Source organism: Aythya ferina (assembly GCF_964211825.1).
Source record: "Aythya ferina genome assembly, chromosome: 7".
NCBI lineage: Eukaryota > Metazoa > Chordata > Aves > Anseriformes > Anatidae > Aythya > Aythya ferina.
In genome coordinates, this window is record NC_140302.1 from 4,034,209 (window position 1) to 4,055,682 (window position 21,474).

The window sequence follows — 21,474 nt, forward strand, 5'->3', positions numbered from 1 at the left end:
CATTGAAGTTTTACAGCCTTACCCACAACATACTGTAATGTTGCAGATTTTTTTCACTTTTTTTTTTTTTGTTGTTGTTGTTGTTTAGAATAAGAGTATTGGGAGGAAGGAGATTCTGTAAGTTTTCACAACTAGAATTCAAAGGAAAGAAATTACAGGCATGGCAAGGAAAGGGAAAAGTTTAAGTGAAAATGTACTAAGATTTAGAAATAAACTCACATGAAATCGCATATAAAGTGGTTTCTGAATTTTAAGACACTACAAAACTGAATGGGAAATTCTAGATTATTTCTTTCTGAGTTTCAGTAATTGACATTAAATAAAGTTTCCCAGGATATCTAAGACCTCCAGTGGAATAAGAGAAAAATTATGTAGAATGAACAGGATTTTACACAGTTGGACTATTATTATTCAAAACATTCCTAGACAGCGTAGGGATTCTCTCCCACTAAAATTCATAGACAGTTTGAGCATTTCTGAACATTTTACCATCTGCCTCTATGTATTTACAGTAAGTATGAGTGGCATCTCTAAAAAGAGCTCTTGTTGTGTCTACACTTATACCTGTAGTATCAATTTTTAACATGCAAAAATCCTGTAAGATCAAAGCAGAGAAGAGAGAATTTTGCATCATGAACAAGTATGTCACTGACTCCCGCAATTCAACAACCTAATGTCACCACTGCACTATCTAGTTGCACACATCAAAGAGTTTGAAATGGATGAAGATAACATTAGACTTAACATGTATGATGCACTCCCTAGTAATGACACACAGCACAAAAACACCGTCTGTTTCCAGAAACTGATTTAGTGCTGTGAAAGACAAATGATGCTGTGAGAACTACAATCTCTATTTTGGCAAGAGCTAGCAATATACGGAGAGCTACAAAACCCATCATATCTAATCTCCATTCTGCTTCCAGTTGTGTGCTATCCACAATGTCACCAAATTCAAACAAATGTAGCACGTAGTTCTTTATACCATTCAAACATTCTGGCAATTAACCAGAGGAAAATGCTATTAGTTATTATATAACAGAAAACCACTGTGTTAAAGTGACCCCAAACAGACATAAGCTTAAGTCAATAACTTGCAAATGTCTACATGCAAGAAGTAAACATTGTGAACTGGTCAACTGTCTTCCCTAAGATTAACTAACGTCTTTGCCATATAGTATTTCTCTACTGCATGATCAACTTTTCTGTGGAACTGTTATTTAAGAATTCCTGCAATTGTGCAATTACTTAAATATAGACATAGGTGCACAACAATGAAGAAACCATCCAAGTTGCTGCAGGGTTCAAGGACTACAAGACCCCAGCACAGAGTTTTAAAACTTCCTTTCCCATCACTGTTCAATCCATCACCGGAAGAGTGCCTTAAACTGGAAACTGCCATTTTAGTCTGGAAAATGATTTTACTTACAAGCGGTGATAATCAGTGTGAGTCATCACATAGATCCTAAAAGAACCATGACCTCTGGTAAGCAGACACAATGAACAGAGCAGGGCAGGGTAAATTATGCTAATTACTTCTGATGTTCAGCATCTTTCTTTCTCAAGATGGCATCAATTAACCTGAGTTAAATCCCATGCTATTTTTACCGTGAAGTTAGCTGCTTTTGTTTCAAATGAGAAAAATCCCATGCTATTTTTACCGTGAAGTTAGCTGCTTTTGTTTCAAATGAGAAAAATGGGTTTTATACTAAAAAAAAAGGGGGGGGGGGGTTCTTCCCTTCACTTGTAACAGAAAGATATAAGACCCCCCTTCACATCTTAACCTGTATTTCCATCCTCAGACCATCATGGCAAGTAAAAATTGTTACAGCTTGTTTTGAGGCCACAGAGGGAAAATAAAATGCAGCACTGGGTAGACTCCAACGCAGTTCTGGGTAAATGTGCATGAAGAAATTAAAAGATGAGGCAGCATAAAGAAAAATATTTCTTGAGAACGTCTTCATACACAATGTGACACCGCATAAAGATGACCACTGATTCAACAGCACAGTACTACAGAGCAGAAGGAATAACATGTCATGTTCAAAATATACTACAAAAACTGGCAATATAGCGTTATGTAATTGCATGTTAAGGATGTGAGAAAGATTCACTAAAAATAAAAATTGCAGCATGATTTAAAAAAATACATCTGATTCAAAGCAACTGTGGAGAACTATAGAAAAGATCTGCTTTTATGGATGAGATGGAATAATGCTGGGGATCTGTTACAGATTTGGAAATTAAATTTGAAAAATTATTAAAAACCTAGCTACCAACAGGAACACATCAGACTGGAAGATCAATTGGCTAATTCACAAGAGTTTGTGAAGTCTACTCTCAATGGGCTGTTTCTGTATTCCAGAGAGAAGGACTGAATCATCCAGAATACAAATTGACATACCCTGTTCACTGAGTACAGAAGAAAAGAGAGATAAAACTAAGTTTAGGATATGAATTCATCTACAGATAGAAAAAAAAAAAAAAAAAAAAAAAAAAGTCCATTACATTTTCTCACAAAAATTCACTTCTTTAAGAATTGCTTTTGTTAAGAATATGGGTTATGATTCATAAGAAACAATGGTTTGATTGCGATTCAGAAAGAACAATGAAAAAAGTCCATAAATTAACCTCTCTTAAGGGTAAACCAAAAAATTAACAACTTAGTGAGATCAGTTGTATTGATGAGTACAAGGGAGTAAAAGGGTCACAGTTCTGTACAGTTCTTTCACAACTGTACAACAGAAATTAACATAAAGCCTATAAGGAACACGCACATCAAATGCAGAGTTAGAATCGAGACTCAAAAAGTCCATCTTCCTCAGATCTTCTGAAGGGTATGAAAAATTAAAACAGTACTTAAAAAAAAAAAAGGCAAACATAAGAATACCCAACAGAAATTGGATAACTACTGAAACTCGGTCAAAGAGGAGTCTAAGAATCCAGATTTCTGCAAGGGACCTCTTCATAAAGTTTTCAACAATTCTGTTTCAGTAAAACAGAGTAACAAAGACACGCAGAAATAACTTAATAATATTATATAAATAACACAGCAACGCAGAAAAAAAAGATCTGTTGTTTTTTTCTGGTTGCCTCCACCCTGGGCTTCCATCTTATCAATTTGATACCCCAGACAGGGAAGAGACATCAGAAGATCCAATATCACATGTGTTTCAGTGAAAACAGGCGACTAGATTCTTAGAAAGACGCCTGCTTTTTCTGAGGAAAATCCTCAAACATCGCTATATGGTCAAAATATTTTGACATATGTTGTTACTTACATAACACAAAGTTTTTGCTTTCCATCAAGTTGTATCTATGAAATCTACTGAAATCCTTAAAATCTTTCAATGTCTCAAGAACTTTATAATGCTAAATTGCCATATTTTCTTTATCAAATAATGTTAGGCTCCTGTAACTTTCAAGTGTTCCAGTTTAGAAAATAGCTTTAAGCAAACAATTATAAATGAAGTTCCCATTTCAGCTGAACTTCCTCTTGTATGAAGTTCCTCTTCAGTCAGAAGTAAAGGTCAGTTTTTTGGCTAGTTATAAACCTCCTCACAATCAGCTTAGGAAAAGACATACAGTAATTCACAGAGCTCAAGTGTATATATATATATATACATCTATGTATGTATATGTGTATATATATATATGTATATGTATATATATATATATGTATGCATATATATATATATGTATGTATGTATATGTGTGCGTGTGTGTATAGGTACACACATACAGGACCACAGATATAGATACACACAGCTATACACACACACACACATATATGCACTTTTTTTTCTTTTTTTTTTTTGACTATTTCAATAGTGCTTTAGATTTTAAAAAGGCACTGGGCTCCCCCACTTTCTACCCATGAGTACACAGCTGCAAAATTACATATGAAAAATCTACACATAGAAAAAGAACTAAGCAATTGAATAGATTTTCACTTTTAAGAGCAGTTATCATCACATTTTTTCTGTATCTAGGAAATTATCTGTTAATTAAAATATCTCTTTTCAAGCTGATGCCGTATCTTAGTGTTATTTTCAACTTTGTCATCTTTTATATAACTCTAAAAACTTTCACAAAAATACATTTACATGAATCTATTCTTGGTTCTCTGCCTCAGATGAATTCCATTCTTCTTTAAGTGATGAAACTGATAGAAGGGCATGGTCAAGTACATAATTTATTCTTAGAGCAGATGAGTAATTGCTTTAGTGTTGTACTGCCTGAGCCTTGTTGTACATTAATAATTAAGAGCAATGAAAAGAGATTTGGATCATGTATAAACTACCAAGTTTGAAATTAAATTTCTGTACTGTATTCCCCATTGTTCTGCATCTGAAACGGATATACAGGATGGTCTCTTCCCAATCGTTACAATAAATTTATTGTCAATTCAACTTTATGCAGAATATAGATCTATAGAGCATTTTTATTCCCCCCAAAATATTCTAATATGCTAGAAAGATCAGGACACCTAGCAGAAAGGACCAGATACTATTGAGTAGCGTCAACTACATGGTTTGAAGAATCCAAACCCTAGTTTTATGTTTATGTAATATAAGCATACGTTTGGACGAACCAAGCAACTAGGGAACCATGAACTCATTCAACCACAGTTACTGACACACTGTAGGGTCCAGTACTGAAGGATTACGTACTCCAGAGGAAGCATGTGACAACAAGTTAGAAAGACTAAAAGCACATAAAACCAAGTCAGAGTATGGGTATGGAAGCATCGTTATTAAATGTGATTTAACTAAGGGAAAAAGGATTATGTGGTAGAGCAGAACTTTAAGGTTATACCTCATCTGTAGTCATTGTGATATTTCAGAAGATCTGTCATGTGGAACTACACCAAACACAAAAATGGTATATTTTTTTCTCTTAAGTGATCGTATTTTTAAGTACACAGAGAAATAAAGCGTAACATAAATAATCAGCCCACTTTTGAAAACAAAGTAAGACTTTAGAGGGTTTTGAAGAAGAAAGGAAGAAACAATAATTTAAAATTGGGAAATCCTACCACAGTCATTTACAGTATGAAAAAATGAATAGACCAAATACAGCAACATAAATAAGAGTAACTGTGCTGGGAGTGGACAGGGAGAAAGTCTACTAACTAGTGAAAAGTATTTGTCTGAATCAACTTGAGTTCTCAGCTTGTATGGTAAACATACCTGTAAAGAGGTACATCATTGTTTTGGCAGTCCATAGCTCACTAGTTTCTTCTGAACCACTGCTAGTTACTTTCAGAGCACAGTGGATCTTCCCAACACCACTGGGAAGAGCTACATTCCCCTGGGGTGTCAGGAAACTCCAACTTGGCATTATCTATGGCCACTGGAGGAAAAAGACTACTGTGAAAACAAAAACAGCCTACCCAGCATCCACCTATTTCCTTCACCTCATGTAGGCATTGGAATGGGCTGCCCAGGGAAGTGGCTGAGTCACCATCCCCGGAGGTCTTGAAAAGACATTTAGATGTAGAGCTCAGTGATATGGTTTAGTGGAAGACTGGTTAGCGTTAGGTCAGAGGTTGGACTAGGTGATCTTAAAGATCTCTTCCAACCTAGATGATTGTAACATTCCAAAGCTCCTGAAGTTTCATAAATATTCTCCAAGCTGGATGTACCTATTAAAGTATGAGAAGACACTGCTGTGTCAGTGAGCGGTGTGACAAATGTAAATGAGTTTTAAAGTGACTAAGAAATAGAAATTTTTGAAGAAAATTCAGATCACTGAAAAAGAAAGCAGCAGCAATGAAAATAGCCTACAGGTCTGAGCATGGTTTAAGTTCTCATACTCTTAAGTTTAACGAAGCATACTTGATCATGAACCCAGCTACCTGCACCGCTTATCATGCCTGAACAAACTGATGGTGTACAGTGATGAAGTGTCTGGCTCTGCAGATGAACAGAGCAGAGTTGGTATTGCTTAAGGAAGTTGGTATTGTTAAGGAAGATTGACTGAAACCTAAGAAAAATTCCACTATGTCAGCAAAAATGCATTCCTTTAGCTCTTGTTTTTGTTTGGGTCTAAAACCACTTGTATCCACAACAACTGCTTTCTCCAAATGCTTTATGATAACGTCCTACCTTTCTCTTCTTTCCAGGAATTAAATGAATTTTCAGATGGCACAGGTTTGCATTAAAAGGAATTTCTGTTTTAAGACTACAATGCCTTACTGATTTATATCATGTTTGAAGAAGCTTAACACATTCTTACATTCCTAGAGAAGGATTAAAATACTGAAAACAAATTTCTATCCTACACGAACTCAGATTTTTAGAGAACTTCTTGCACACTCCAAATATGGAATGTGCTCTTCTCAGTTTCATCTGAAGGGACAGCCATGCACCGTTTCCCTGGATCTCCTCTGAAAGTTCATACATCACACTGGCACAAAAGTGTAATAGGAAAACGAACTATGACTCATTGCTTCTTCTCCCTCTTGACAGCAGTAACTGATTTGTGCCAATTCTTCACTTAAAAAATTACTCCCATTTGGCTACTCAAGTCAGCCTGAATGATCTTTAGTCCAATCACAGAACTTGTTTAGCAGTCTCAGAAGTCTGTATCTATCTAAGACAGACCAGTTTAATTTCTAAAAGGAGTTGAATTGCTGGTAACTCCTTTATACATTACAGTATTTTCTGTTTACAATCTGGATATGACAATTCCATTGTCAGTTTTCTACTGCAGATGGACCTGCAGGTGTCCATGTTTACCACTACCAGTTTAGCAGCGTACACTGACTGCATAGGTAGGTTACACAAACCCTTAGTTGAGGCAAACATGCAAGTAATTCCACTCACTATCATTCCACTAGGTAACCATCAAGTAAAAAATTTCTAGCAAAGTAACAGCAAAATGGGCATCAGACAAAACCATTTCAAAGTCTAACGACTCAATACCAGACCTCTGGATTGCATTTCGCTTAAAATAATCAACTTAGCCTAAAGTTTGGGTTAGATTGCAGAAGTCAAATGCACTTTAGACAAATTGTCTTTTAAGGAAGTACTTGAAAAGGCAGACAACAGACATTACACCCAGTATACAACAGGAGAGAGACTATGTCATTCACATGCAGTGCATCAAGAAGAACATTTAATCACAGATGAAGGATGAAAAACAAGATAAACTAAAATGAAAAGAGACTTGTGTTTATGAAAATTAGAAACCTCAAATTTGGCAATAGAGGAGCTAATATAAAAGGATTTTTAAAAAATGTGGCTAGCGTAGCTGTATTCCAAATACGACAGTCCAAAATTCTGAGATGGAAAGCATGAGAGGCTGGAGAAAGAAGGTTCATGAGACAAAATTATCATAGTTTTGTGGAAAGGATGCACACAGAGAAGGACAGAAAAGCAGCATGAGGGTCTGTAATGCAAGCTCTTCAAGAAAACAACGAGGAAGAACACAGATCCTAATGATTTTAATATATATTAAAACACATTTGATGCTTTTCTTACCTATGATCGTTGTAGAAGTGAAGTTAACTCTTGGACTATAAGATCTAATTCTTCTCTTACTGGTTATCTAACACTTAATAATGTTAAAATACTTAATTACAGTATTTTCCAGTGATTGTAATTCCACATTATAATCAGGAAAGGAAAACATACATATAAAAAGGAAATACTGACTTTTTTTTTCTTTTTTTTTTTTTCCCCATCTACATCTGAAGTTTATTCACATAATTTGGAATAAAGGATTAACGTTAGAAAATGAAAATCCAAACTACACTTTCATCCTAACTACATCAGGAAATATCAATACTCACTGAATATTCAGTTTGAGACACCAGAGTTGAGGATAAAACTTAAAATTTACAAGTATAAACAAAATTACGAGCATACCATAACTGGTTTCCTGGAAATTCGTGCATTGGATGCAATAACACGTTTTGGTTCCATTATAGGAGTATAAAAACCCCACATCGTCATGATAAATGGATGACAGTATTTTTTTAAACTTAATGTCAGTGATCATAAAGATTAATACCCACATTTTTCCTTATTTTAATTAACTATCCAAAACTGATAGGCTGATACTGATTCTCTGTTCTTGGTAGGTATAGCGTAAAAGATCTATGAACAAATGATCTCATCATTTATCATGTTTTATAATCACAATGACATTTTTTACACATCTCGTTAGCTTTTGCTTTCATTTAAAAAGAAAAGACCTTCATTTAAATTGGCTATTTGCAGTCAGACCTCTTCCTCAAATATAAAGACCTAACTTTACCTGTCTTCTGTAGCATTATTTTCCTTTAAACCAAATATAATATCCAAATAAAAGAATAAAACAGAATTGAAACAAAAGGAAAAAATACATGAGGATAGGTGAATCAGAAGAGGAAATTAATTAGTACTTAAAACAGATGGCAGTTATTAGCACTTCCCCCCCCCCCCCCCCATTTTCATATGGTCACAATTCCACAATTCCCTTCAGGTTTTCTGATTTGCCACAGAATACTTCCTTTTCCCCCTGTGCTACACCAGAAAAGGACATGCATGTATCACATTAGGAGACAGTTTCTCTGTACATATGCTTTGTTTCAGCAACCCCATAGCTGGTTTGTGAAGAGTAACAAGGTCTTTTTGCAGGGACCTACCATTTGCAATTCCTACCAATCCTCTCAAATGTATTTTTCCATATTCAGCTTACTTTTAAGACAGAAAAATAACAACCTGGAATAAAGAAACATAGGAACTAATCCAGTTGCTTCTGAGCTCTGCAGAAAGATTTTGCAGTGTCTTCAATGAGAGTTATATTGTACCTTCGAAGTGTCCACAACGGAAACACACCTCTAAGTATTCAATTTACCTTCCGAATCATCAGTAACCCAAAAAAACATATCATCATTTTATACAATGAGTTGTAATCCAAGCCTCGGGTGACACTGTGTGAAAAGGAGATACATAAACTAAACGACAAAATAGAAATTCCCAATTCTTACCAAGTTTGGGAAGTACATTGTGTATTTGGTACAAAAATCTGACCTATCAAGCAACCAGAGATACAATATAAAATAAATTTTTAACTAGACAATTCTGTTTAATGATTTAGAATCCTCAACTACCAAAATTACAAGAGGTGTGTTCACAATATTTAGAAAAAAAGTGTATGGTATTTTTGGACGTAGACTAACCGCTTCCATTGCCATCCTGGAAGATGCAGCTACACCTGCAAATTCAGCCATTAAAACCAACTGCCTATATCTGATACAGTATATCAGCACACTATTAATTTTGAACTAATATTTAAAGGACATTTTTCCCCCAATACATCCATGTGGGCATTTAACTTAGAAAATAATTCTTCTGTAGAAAAAACATGTCCATCATAACTCTATTCTTGTATTCACTCCTCTTACATGAAACAAAACACTCAACCTTTGTTATCTTTCCTAATGACCAAGTAATTTCCCAAAGTTAGGTAACATCCTTTACTTTACTTTCATTTAACTTTTCTATTTAGATAGAGCAACATGTTTTACTCTCAGAGCACAGTATCAGTGCTAATACACTTATGATTGTACCGGGAGTAGCTTGCACCATTCCTTCTAATTAGTCTTAATAATTAGCTCTATGTACATGAGCTGAAAAAAAAATCTTCCCAAAGGAAATAAATTATACTACCACAAGGAAGCATCTGCTCAGCAGATCATGTAAGAGAAAATATGACACTTGAAGATGGACATGAATTACGACGTGCAGAAACGCCCTGCCAAAGCTTTCAGAAAATGTTCTACATGTCCTCTCTAGAATAACTCTATGAATGTTTAGTTCTTAGGACCTCTTAATACGTAGGCCTACACATCACTGCTACTTCAGTTACAGTTTCTGCTTTTATTTACTGTCAAACACTAAATCATTCAGTTGTACTCAAGTAACAGAGAACAGACCAAAAATTGATGAGTTAACCCTGAAATGAGTAGCCACCCAATGAAAGATTTTTTTCCATGCATTAATGTAGTTTCTAATTTTATTCTTAAGGCCAATTAATTTTTGCAAAATATCTGAAATATGCTATTTAAATGAATCCCAGTTTTGTCGTCAAACATTTAGTTCAATGAGTTTTAAAGAAAAAAAAATTTTAAAGAAAAAATTTGAAACTCAGGGTATTTCATAGTAGAGTAAGGAGATTTACATAATTAATAGATTAGCAATTTAGAGAATTGACCTGTTTCTTTGCTTTACTAATGGCTCTAGCGTTACTTGCAAAAATTTCAGATTTGCAACCTCCTGGACCCTATACAAAACAGGATTGTTTATAATTGGCTTCTACTAAAGGTTAAATTACAGTTGAAAACAATCTCAGGTTATGTTTTTCTGTACTGAGATGCTGAGATGCATGTAAGGACAGTAGCTCCACAAATAATCCATTCACACAATTTTGCAGTAAATTCTTCTACATTCGGATCCGAATCACTTGGTTAGGTATTCCAATGGACTAACGTAAAGCAAAGACAAGTCTGCTGCTCTGAGGCAAAACTAACAAACTGTATCCAGACCTGAGCAGTCATCTCTGCTTATGGTTTTTGCACTGTAGTATTCATATCCCACTCAGTTATGGGGACTTCAGTCCAGCTGTTTCCAGCTACCCCAGTAAAGATGTTGTATTTGAAAATATACAAGTCATCTTTAGAGAAACAAATATCCTGTGTTTTTGACAGGAGTACACCTTCATTTTTAATTAACAACAAATAACTTCAGAATGCACTCAGCTCTGAATTCACTTACCACGGTTTCAAACTACTGACACCTACAGAACTATTCGTGTTCTACACTGCTACATAAAGCACATAATCCCAACAAAAGGAATTAAACTCTAGGGAGTTTCCCAGAGAAGAACAAGCAAACAGTTGTCACACTAGCCATAAGGAAACAAAATTTATACCACATTTATTGAAGATAACATAAACTTTTCATTCTTTTCCATGTTATACACTAAGGCAAGTCGGAAGTGTGGAATTTTGGTCTTTCAAGTGCAGGAAGTAGAACAGCTGTTCTCCCATTTCAATGCTGAAGACAATCTTTGCTTCAAGATATAGTTTACTAATATTAAAGGCTCCTTCAGTGAAGGAATTTATAGTTACATTCCTCTTGAAAAATATGTATGGCTTTAAAGTCTCTGGAAATGCTACAGTGCATCTGTTCTGTTTATGAGGTGTTTTAAAATACATCAACTTGAAAAAGTAGCCCATGTGATTTCTTATTTCCATGTCTATCACGAGAATTACTGTAGAACCAGATTGTATTTGCATTCAGAAATGTATATGCACATCTAGTACAACACTGGATGTTTGGAAATTTGGTACCTGCTCAGCTCAAGGAAAAGCTCAAGCATCTATCAATGTTATCCAGATCACATCTATGTGATTTAGCACCCCATTCTTTTCTCCCTTAAATTCAAAATTCATTAATCAAGTTATCAAGTGTCCCTAGAAAATTTCTGTTGGTGGTATTATGGTAAATTACAACAGCTTTTATGTCTTTGGATCTACTAAACATTTAACTGCACTGTTTTGAATAATGATACGTAGCAGGGACAACAGCCAGAGAAATCTTCTCCTCTCTGTTTATGCACACTGTTATATGCTTCCTTCCTACAGAAGACTTCTCACAGATGCACAGAGCATTTTAAAAGTTAGAGGCGGATCAACCTGTGAGGCTGGATAAACGTAACCCTTACAATATAGCAGTTCTGCTTCATACCTCTACAGTTTGTTCAAATCATCTCTACCGAGTTCTACGCTGTGCAGACTAAAAATACCTACCACGCTGGGCCACTTTTTACATACAGTTTCACAAAACCTTACAAGATCTAATCTTCTATTTGTTGCCTGTTGGAAACTTTACACAGGAGAGTTACTTTTCAAAGTACGTAAAAGAATAATCAGATTCTGAAAATCAACATACCTGATACAGCCAGAAAATCATCAATACTTGTTATATCATCCACAGCTTCAGTAAGAACATGGATATGATTCTCCCATGTACTCCTATACATCTCCATGTTGTTTTTCACAACGTGACTTTTTGGTCTGGCAGAAAGAGCTAAAGCAGCATTAATAACCTGTAGCAAAACATATAAACAAACAAAATAACAACTAAATATTTTCTTCTGAAATATTTTTTTATTCATAACTTACTGCTGCAGAGGAGCACTTAGGTTTTCTAAACAAAAAATTGTTTAGCTTTTCTGTTCACAACAGGAATATCAGCCAGATGTTGCTTAGGTCAATTTCCTTTTTATCTTCATGAAGTGAGAAGGAGCGTGATTCTAAGTGGACTGGGTAACAAGAATTTCAATGTTTTATTTTTAGTTAGACAATTCATGCTATTCCAGTTTGCAATATACAAGTACAATGAAGTCTTTACTTACGTAAGGGACATACTTATAGGTACTGCATATAATCACTTCAGTTTCAAACTTACAATTCTTAACAGCAGATATTATGGAATCTATTATGGCATTATCTTCACTGAATGAGATAACAGCCTTTACCATGTAAAAGCAGCTGATTTTGCAAGGACAACAGCTGCCTAATTGATGTCAGGGACATAACACATCCAAAATCTTTATAAACACAGCAGACTGTTTTTTCTGTATCAGTTAGGCCTAGAAGCAGTAACTATGCTCACATGCAGAGGACAGACTCCATCTCTCCTAATAGAGACTAATATAATATAGAAATATTAGATCATAAAGTGATTAATTCTTTAGATATCACTTCAATATGTTAATTAGCTAGAGGGCTTTTTCTAATATGGCTTTTTATTGATGTTACATCCATAAACATTACATACATCAAACTATAGTCTTTATTTAGCAAATGGAGAGTTTAAAACACCATATAAAGCAAAAAATATGAAGAATCAAAACAAGATACCACACTAATCCCCAGTGCCGATACTATACGTTTAAGAAACAGCTTTAATATCATGCCACTGTAATAGAGTCATTACAGAAGAATAAGAACTAGGAAATTCCTCATCTTAAATACAACTGATGTTTCTTTACGCTATCATCAATCCTCTTGACCCTGCTCTGGATCATAATCATTGTATGTGAGTAGTATTTTTACATATCACATGGACTTGACCAACCTGGTGAAATTTAAGTAATTACAAACTTGCTAATAACATTCATGTTGTCATAATGAAGAAACATAGAGAGACAGGCTTTCACAATAAAACTGCTGGGACTAAGTCTTTTACTAACAATTCTGGAAAGGAAGAATAGACTTGTTACTTTACCAGGTAGCTGGAAAAGGAGAAAGGCATGTAATTACAATGAAGAAGAGATTTCTTCAGCAAATGCGTAAGTGATCAAAAATACAAGGACAAACAAGCATCCTACTCTCCAGTAGGAAAATAAAATTCACTATAGGAAAATCATAAATTTAGAATTGGAACCAACTGGGCAGGCAGCAGCAAAAAAAGTATTTACACTTCATCAGTCAATATAAGCGAGTCCACCAAGCCATCTGGTCACAAAAAGTAAAATACTGTCAGAGAAATCATCAATTCTAAATGTATAAACAGAAGCAATTGTTGAAAAATCACGACGCAAGCATTTTGCTCCACATTTCAAGTACTTATTTTTTAAGGGCAAAACCATACCCATTTAGGGGAACTATACTTCTAGAAAGAAGTCTCTCCCATTCAAGGCAACACCAATATCATCATCATAAATCTAAAAAAAAAAAAAAAAAAAAGATTTAAAAAAAGAGTCTAGTAAAGGAGAGAGACTGCAGACAAAGAGCCGGTGTAAAAATTAAAGGAATAGACTACTCCACATGCATCATGAAAATCAAATTACAGGAAGATAAAAAATAATAGAAAATAAATAAAAATAAAAATAAAAAATGCGACAAAACACGTACAAAAAATCACCACCACAGCAAACCCGAAACCAACCATACAGTAATTCCATTTTTACCTGGCAAAAAGCTCTCCATTTACCTTCAGTTCTCTAACACATAAGAACCATTATTTGTTTTGGACTAAAGCATCAAGTACACTAATTGCTGAACTAAGGAAGACTGTAATATTAATGTCATCTGTTGAATAAAATAGCACCAACAGACAACATTCTATCAACACACTGAAATTATTTACTATTTGTTTTCATAAAACTGTAACAATATCATAAAGATGTTATTTGATTATAAATAATAACAAAATATATTTAAGCACTGTTTCATTTAAAAATTGTTCAATTGTCTTCTAAACGTAATGACAATCCCCACCACTTAGAATTGCTACCAACTAGCGGTGAAGTACACAGAAGAACCTTCTTAATTTGATAAAAAGGTATGCAAATTTATGCTCAAAACTACAAAGTAAATAAAGCTGTATTTGTCATCCTCTCCATTTTGCAGATTGATACCTAAATTACTTAGACTTTTAGCATCTTTGACTATGAATTTTGCCTTCATATAAACACCAAAGCACCATGTAGGTAGCCTTTAAAGAACGTGCTATTTTGTTACCCATGAATTAAAAATTTTAGGAAAGAACCGAAGTGTCAAGTTAATTATGATTAAATGCAGAAAGTATATGCTATAGGAGAAGATTGTTCCATAGTTGAGCAATTAGTGTCTGAAAATCCTGGGTCTGATCAGTCTTCTTTCTAAAGCTGCAAACCCTGTTTCAAAAATCTCTGATAAAAAACAACACACGCTAAAATATGCACCTCAGACATTATGGAATACTCCTAAAAAGAATCAAAAGCACCTCAAAATCCACAATCACCAGCTATGGTCGTAGTTGTTTACCCATGAAATAACAGAAGAAAAAATACAGCTCACAAGTCATACCATACACATTAAGTCTAAAAACTCATTAAAAAAGTCTGATTTCATACAATCTCCTTAAAACAAAGCCACTGCCTTTTAAGATTACAGATATGACAAGCAGCTGACAAAGCACTTCTCCAGCCAGGTCCAACTAAGGACTTAGAACTACCTACTCTTTCTCCAACAATAACATGGATTATGCTAAATATATAATTCTTCCCCTACTTTTCAGACATCTCTTCAATATAGCCCCTTCACCACGTATTACACAACTGTATTTCATCCATACTCCAGATCTGCAAAACCTGCAGCAACAGCATTTAACAACTGTGTCATCTGGCAGCAGATTTGCCTTGATGGCATGATTCCTTGCCTTGATGGCATGATTCCATCCCTAAAAGTAGGCACATCATTTATGTCTCATGTGAAAAAGATCCAGTTCCCCACTGAACTATATTATTTTAATGTAATTGTCTGGAAATACATTGTGTTAAAATATTGAATGTGTAGAAGGTAACATGTATTTGAGTTTGTAAATAAATTTCTCTACTCCAATAAAATACAATGAAGAAACACAGTAAATTCCAGGGAAATGAGAAGCTCTCCCAAAATGAATGCAGAGCTCAGTTTGGAGCACTGCTAAAATCATGCATCATTTTATTTCTAACGTTTGAAAAATAACAATAGCACAGCAATGCTGACACAGTTGAAAAGGTTGATCATTTATACCTCATCAGAATGCATACATTTCAAGTGAGTCACCAGGGACCTTGAAAGGCCTATTCAAAGACACCAGCAAAGGTGCCTATCTCCTAGGCATAGGCAACCTACCATAATAACACCTCTCCGCTCACATTCCCACATGCACTATTCATTTGCAGCATCACTTCTTTGGAAATGTAAGGTGTCTCCCTGCAGACATTTACTTATGCTTTGATAGCCAATTGCTTCTGGCTTCTGACGTAAGTCAACAAACGACTGCTCGAACAGCTGAAGGCTTCAGTCTCCATTAGCATACGTTGCTTCTACTGAAAGCTCTGCAAGCAGAATTTCTTTTTCAAATAGCTAAAGCTGAGAATTTAAGAGGTTATTAGGGTTCATTTTTATAAAGGTAAGCGTTCATCATTTTCCTCTGTAATATTACTACCCTTGGCACTAAAAATGCACTTTAAGTAAATGCTTCAAAGTAGGCAGTAGCACATTATGCTAAAGCTAGCCTCAACTGACAGAGTTTGACCAGAACTTTGAATCACTTCCTTTATTAAAATAAATGCTTAAAACACAAAAGATGCAACCGTACCAAGTTTTTTAACAACATAAGGTGAGCTGAAGCAGTTATGTTGTTACCATACCTCTCAGCACCTGTGCTGATGGAGTCTGCTGCTTATGATTTCTATTCAATTAAAGGTGCTTCAGCAACACGATAAAAAGGAAATTATTTGCTACAATGACCTGATTTCCGATCTGTAAGGAACTGTAGACTGTGGCTATCACAAGTGACTTAATAATAAAAAATCCTATACATACACAATGGAATAGACAAATTCAAGTAGGAAAGGGCCTGCACTGATACCCTCTCCCTGTATTTTATCTCCTTCATCAGTAGACAGAGCTTTCAGCCTAATGGCTCTTCTCCTCAGAGCAAAACAAAGGCCTAAGGCCTTCTTCTCAATGCCTGATTTTAATTCCCACACATGAAAATCAGGAAGGAAAATGAGGGGGGAAACAGTGACTCAAGACTGCTACTCAGACCCTGTTTTTAAAACATGTAACACTTGAGGAATACCATTTCTGTGACAGTACACGTCATATCCTGCAGCTCCTCATATAATCTTCTGTAGAACAAAAGCAACCCTAACAAGCTTCAGTTCAATGCCCACGCCACTTCAGTTGAGCAACTATGTTACCTGTAACATTCTTTCTGTATGAAAGATAGAACGTTCAATCAAATAACAACTTACTTTCACACTTTTTTAAAAAAAGAAATTTTAACAGTTTAACCATTTTAGGAATTGCTAACAGTAAGAATTAGTAGAAAACAGTTTCCTTTGTCTTTCAGTTGAGACTCATTGTCTGTTGTTTCAAAGGTACAAGCCATTAAAAAGCATTTACCCTTAGGAAATTCATCCTACTCTAAGCATTGTTTTCCCTAGCCAGAACACAACATGTCATGAGAAAAAGAAGAAGCTGAGTAAAAATTCAGAAGAAGAATATATTAAAATCAAGCATCATTCTTAATATATATGGTGCCTATAACTATTCTAAAATTATACACAGAAAACATGCAATGTAAAAACAGGATAGTGTCAGCAAACAGAAATAAATGGAGTATGAAAAAGCAGAGAAAGAAGAGCAGAACAGAAGAACAAAGCCAACATGCACAGCAGAGTATATTTCAGGTTTTCATCTCCCATCTAGAAAGGGAATAAATAGTTCAAATTGCACTTGGGTTCTAGAAAAGGCCAGAAAAAAACTTCGCAAAAGTACTGTAATATATACATATATATTCATACATTAGTGATGAGAACGTTACCTTTGCCATTTTGCCCAGCTTATTAATAGGAAACCCATCTGTCATAAATTTGTTACAGGAAGGGCTGGGATAACAAGGACTAGTAAATATACTGGTACCATGTATAAACTGTAGTATAAAAATGAGATAGGACAATTTTCAAATAGCTGCTCAGTGCGAGAAATAAAACAAAAATATCTGTCACCACAAACAGGACAGGAAGCACTGGACGTGAGGGAGAAGTTTTATTGTTTAAATACAACACCTAACTGAAAGGACAGTTATGCACAAACCCAGACCATCTGGGTAGACTGTGAACTCTCCATCACCCAATGTTTTTAAGATGAGGGTAGCTAAACTCTCATCAGGAATACTTTAACCCTCTAGTCCATGGAAGAGTTGATCCTGTATTGGTCGAAGAAAGAGAATGTAGACTATGCTATCTTTATGTGTTCCTTAAAGGCTTATTTTCCTTAAGCTTAGTGAAATATTTCCAGTTCTGAGAAACAATTTTCAGTTACTTATAGACCTCAAATTCATCGTTTTGGCCATTCCTAAGAAAAAAGAGAAGAGAAAACATGTTTGAACCTCGTAAAGAATACCATGCCAAAGAACAGCCAACATCTGACAGCTCTTTCTGGAAAAGCACTGGCATTCAGAGAGACCTGTTGAAACTAAAACCTCTTTTCTGCTGTCTGCAGGTAACCTGTAAAAACAGTCCAAGTTATTAGTCTCTACCTTCCACATACTGAGTACAGATAGATTTTAGAAACTAAATTCCCTAAAGATCCTGTTAAATGACGCTGGTCCTTCACAAGCAGCTCTTACCATCACAGCAGAAAGGGACCAGCTCTTTCTGTGAAAAAAAAAGTGGGACTGATGGCCAGTGGGATGTATCACCACATCTGATAGGAATGTCTTCAAGAGAAGAACCAGGGGGACAGTAGGATAAGAAGCAAAGAGGTCACAATGAGGTTAGATAAGGCCATAAAAAAGAATGATATCAATACCCAAAGCAGATCTGGAGCAGTATAAAATAGAAAAGATCACCGCAGGGTTCAAAGCATGGTAGTAAAATGAGGAAGGAGGTGTATCTCTGGGACAAGGGACAGGCTTAGCTTTTAGCCAGTAAGTACTCCAAGTACTGACTGTACAATCTTGAAAATGAACAAAGATTTCAGATATTAAGTGAGCACTTAAAAATTAACGCATACTTCAGATTTTGTACTCTGTGCCACTTCTGCAATAAACATTAAATCCTCCATAAAGGGGTTTCTGACTCTAGCAAACTCTTCAGTTAGAACTGACACACACTTTTCTCATGAAGAAACGAACCAAATGATACCAAACATTTCCAATTTTTGCCAAAGGAAAGCGAACTTCCTTCTGCTCTTACACAGTAAGCTCAAACAAGGTTTTAGTTCTCCATAGCTTCTTCAATAAAAAACAAAACCTCAGATCATCTCGGTAGACAATTTAATTAAAAAACACTTGAAACCTAATACCATCACTTACCACTGCATCTTCACAGCCTAGTCTTCTAGTCCAAAAACTCTTAGTGGCTTCCTCAACTGTACAAATTGCTCCACACTCTTCACAGTCCCTGTGAAAGTTATCTTTTCAGCAACACAAAACCCTGGTCAAGAGCTCATTTCTCTACTTAGAGGCAAGCTCTTTGCTCCCTTCTCTAGTTTCTCACTCCATGCTTATGTCACAGATCCCTGCCTTCAGTACCTCAGCTGCCTGCAGTCCCAGCCTGCAGATGCTTTCAGGGAGAACGCAATCCCAATTTGGCCTATAATGCATAAGTGACAGCAATCCATAGGTTGTCTTACTACGTTTTGTTCAGCCTCTCTTACAAAAACATGCAATACAAAATACATATACCATACCAAAATTAACACTTCCGTATTTATCACATGCAGTCAACTTCATAGCAGACTCACGAAAATAATACCTAACAAGCACTTGGAGATCTGTGCTAAATAAAAAAATAGCAAGAAAATTACTATTTCTCACTTCAAAAAAGGTTTTTAATAATATCTTGTGAATTGAACATAGTGCCACAAATTGAAAAAGAAAGGATGAAAAAATGCTAAATGTGTATAGCAGAAGAACGCAAGATATAACATAAAGAGTGAATATGAAGGTAAAAAATAATACATACAGAATAGGAAGGAAAAAAGATATGACATAAGATAATAAAGACAATCTAGAAGTCACTCATTACTGAGCACACTGCATCCTCAAAATCATTTAACTGAGTTTTCTAGTTTTATATTTATAGAATCATATAACAGCCTGGATTGAAAAGAACCTTAAATATAGTCTAGTTTCAACCCCCCTGCTCTGGGCAGGGTTGCCAACCACTAGAGCAGGCTGCCCCAAGCCACACCCAGCCTGGATATACCTATAGATAGACCTTATGCAGAAAACATGAAAACCAAGACTTAGCACAGTTATCTTCTACCTGTAACTACATTATCCATTTACGCAAATAAATGATCTTGAATTTATGAGAATGATATGTACTACCAGAGAAAAAAAAAAACAACAAAAAAAAAAAAACAGACTTTTAAATAATACCAGGTTTTTACAAACCGTTCTCCTTCTTGACACACAAGTCTTTGTGGTGTCAGATTGCCAAGAACTGAAAGCAGCACAGAAAGCATTTAAGGTTTCATTTACCCCTCAAGTTAGTTACATACCAAAATAAAATCAGAAAATAGCCTATATTAAACCACAACGCTCACTGAAAGTTATGTTCAGAATAGAGAGCTGCACTTGATACAAAATAATGCTGTTTAACCCAGAGCTGACTCAAATCTTCTGAGGATGTTTGGGTTTCTGGAGTTTGATTCTGATGCACAACTTTCTGGATATTTTAGTTCAATGAATTAAAAAACAAGGTTAACTATTGTCCAACATATTTTATTTATGATGTCTAACTAAAGTCCTTAAGTTTAAGCTTTTATTAAGTACCATTATTATTTTCCCCCATTACAATAGCTTTAGATTTGATTTCTGCAACAGTTAAAGCTCACACCTACCTCATTTCAAAACAATTGAGGAAAACTGCTTTTAACACTAGGAAAACATTAACTTATACCAGAATTTTAATATGCAATTAGACACATATTTTAGTAGTAACTCTAATGTATCTGATCAGAGGGAAATCCAACAAGTCTTTACAACATAAATAGACCTCATCCTCAGTCTAACTGAGGTGGCCAAGAATGCTGAAGAGAACGTATCATATTCTCTTGATATCCCATTTGTTCTTCACTTACTCACTTCAAGATACACAGGCACTGCTCCTAGAAAAGATTTCTCCATAAAATGGAGCAGTACCTTTTCCAGGGCTGTGCAAAATATGCTCTGATGTCTTCTAGAAATGAATTTCTCTTCACTCTCCTCAAAACAAAAAACATTAGAGGGGAGAAAAAGCAACAAAAAAAAAAAGTTACTGATTTCTATTAGAAGTCTGCAGCAGCTAGACAAACTACACGAGAAGTACTCGTTTTTATATCTTTACCCACTTCTTTACTCAGGTAACACAGCAAGAGCAGATCTGTCCTGCCTTTATTGCTCTGCTCTCAGAACTGACCGCTCGACCACAGTGTGATGGCTGGACACCTACAGCTTTCAGAAAGATTCTAATTCAGGTGCTCTCCCCACTGCTTGTGTGGAACATGAGCAGGAATCCTTGGGGAGCTAGGCTTTGCAGCACACAGACTTCTGCACAATGGGCAAATATTAGTACTGCTCTCTTCTGTGCACCTCAACAACTGATCTACAACATGTGCTAGCAATAAAGCATTGAGAACAATAGCTGTACAACTGTATCAGTGTCTGCTGCCCAAAGAGTCCCAGAAATGAGATATGAAGATGGAACAAAGCTCAACCAAGTACTAGTACCCATTTAAACAGACTTTGCATTTGTTAAGCCAAAACCACCCATAAATCTGGTCATGTGATGGATGCTCCATAGCTGCATTTAAGTAGTAATTTCATTGTTCTTTATTTGGACATCAAAGGTAAAGTAACTTTCAGTGGTGTAATACACAGAAGTCCTACATCAGCTTCTCCAACACTCTCTTAAAGTTAACACGTTTGTCTAAGTTGAGACTTT

General features: G+C 35.4%; 1 protein-coding gene across 6 annotated transcripts in view; it reads right to left on the reverse strand.

Annotated features, from left to right (window-relative positions):
- The window catches only part of CTNNA3 (catenin alpha 3), a 468,549-nt gene that overhangs the window by 128,333 nt on the left and 318,742 nt on the right, over positions 1–21,474 (reverse strand). For all 6 annotated transcript variants that reach the window (XM_084526473.1, XM_084526472.1, XM_084526474.1 and 3 more), the window contains one exon: positions 11,946–12,102. In XM_084526473.1, the coding sequence (XP_084382599.1) occupies positions 11,946–12,102 (157 nt within the window). The remainder of the gene's footprint in view (positions 1–11,945; positions 12,103–21,474) is intronic.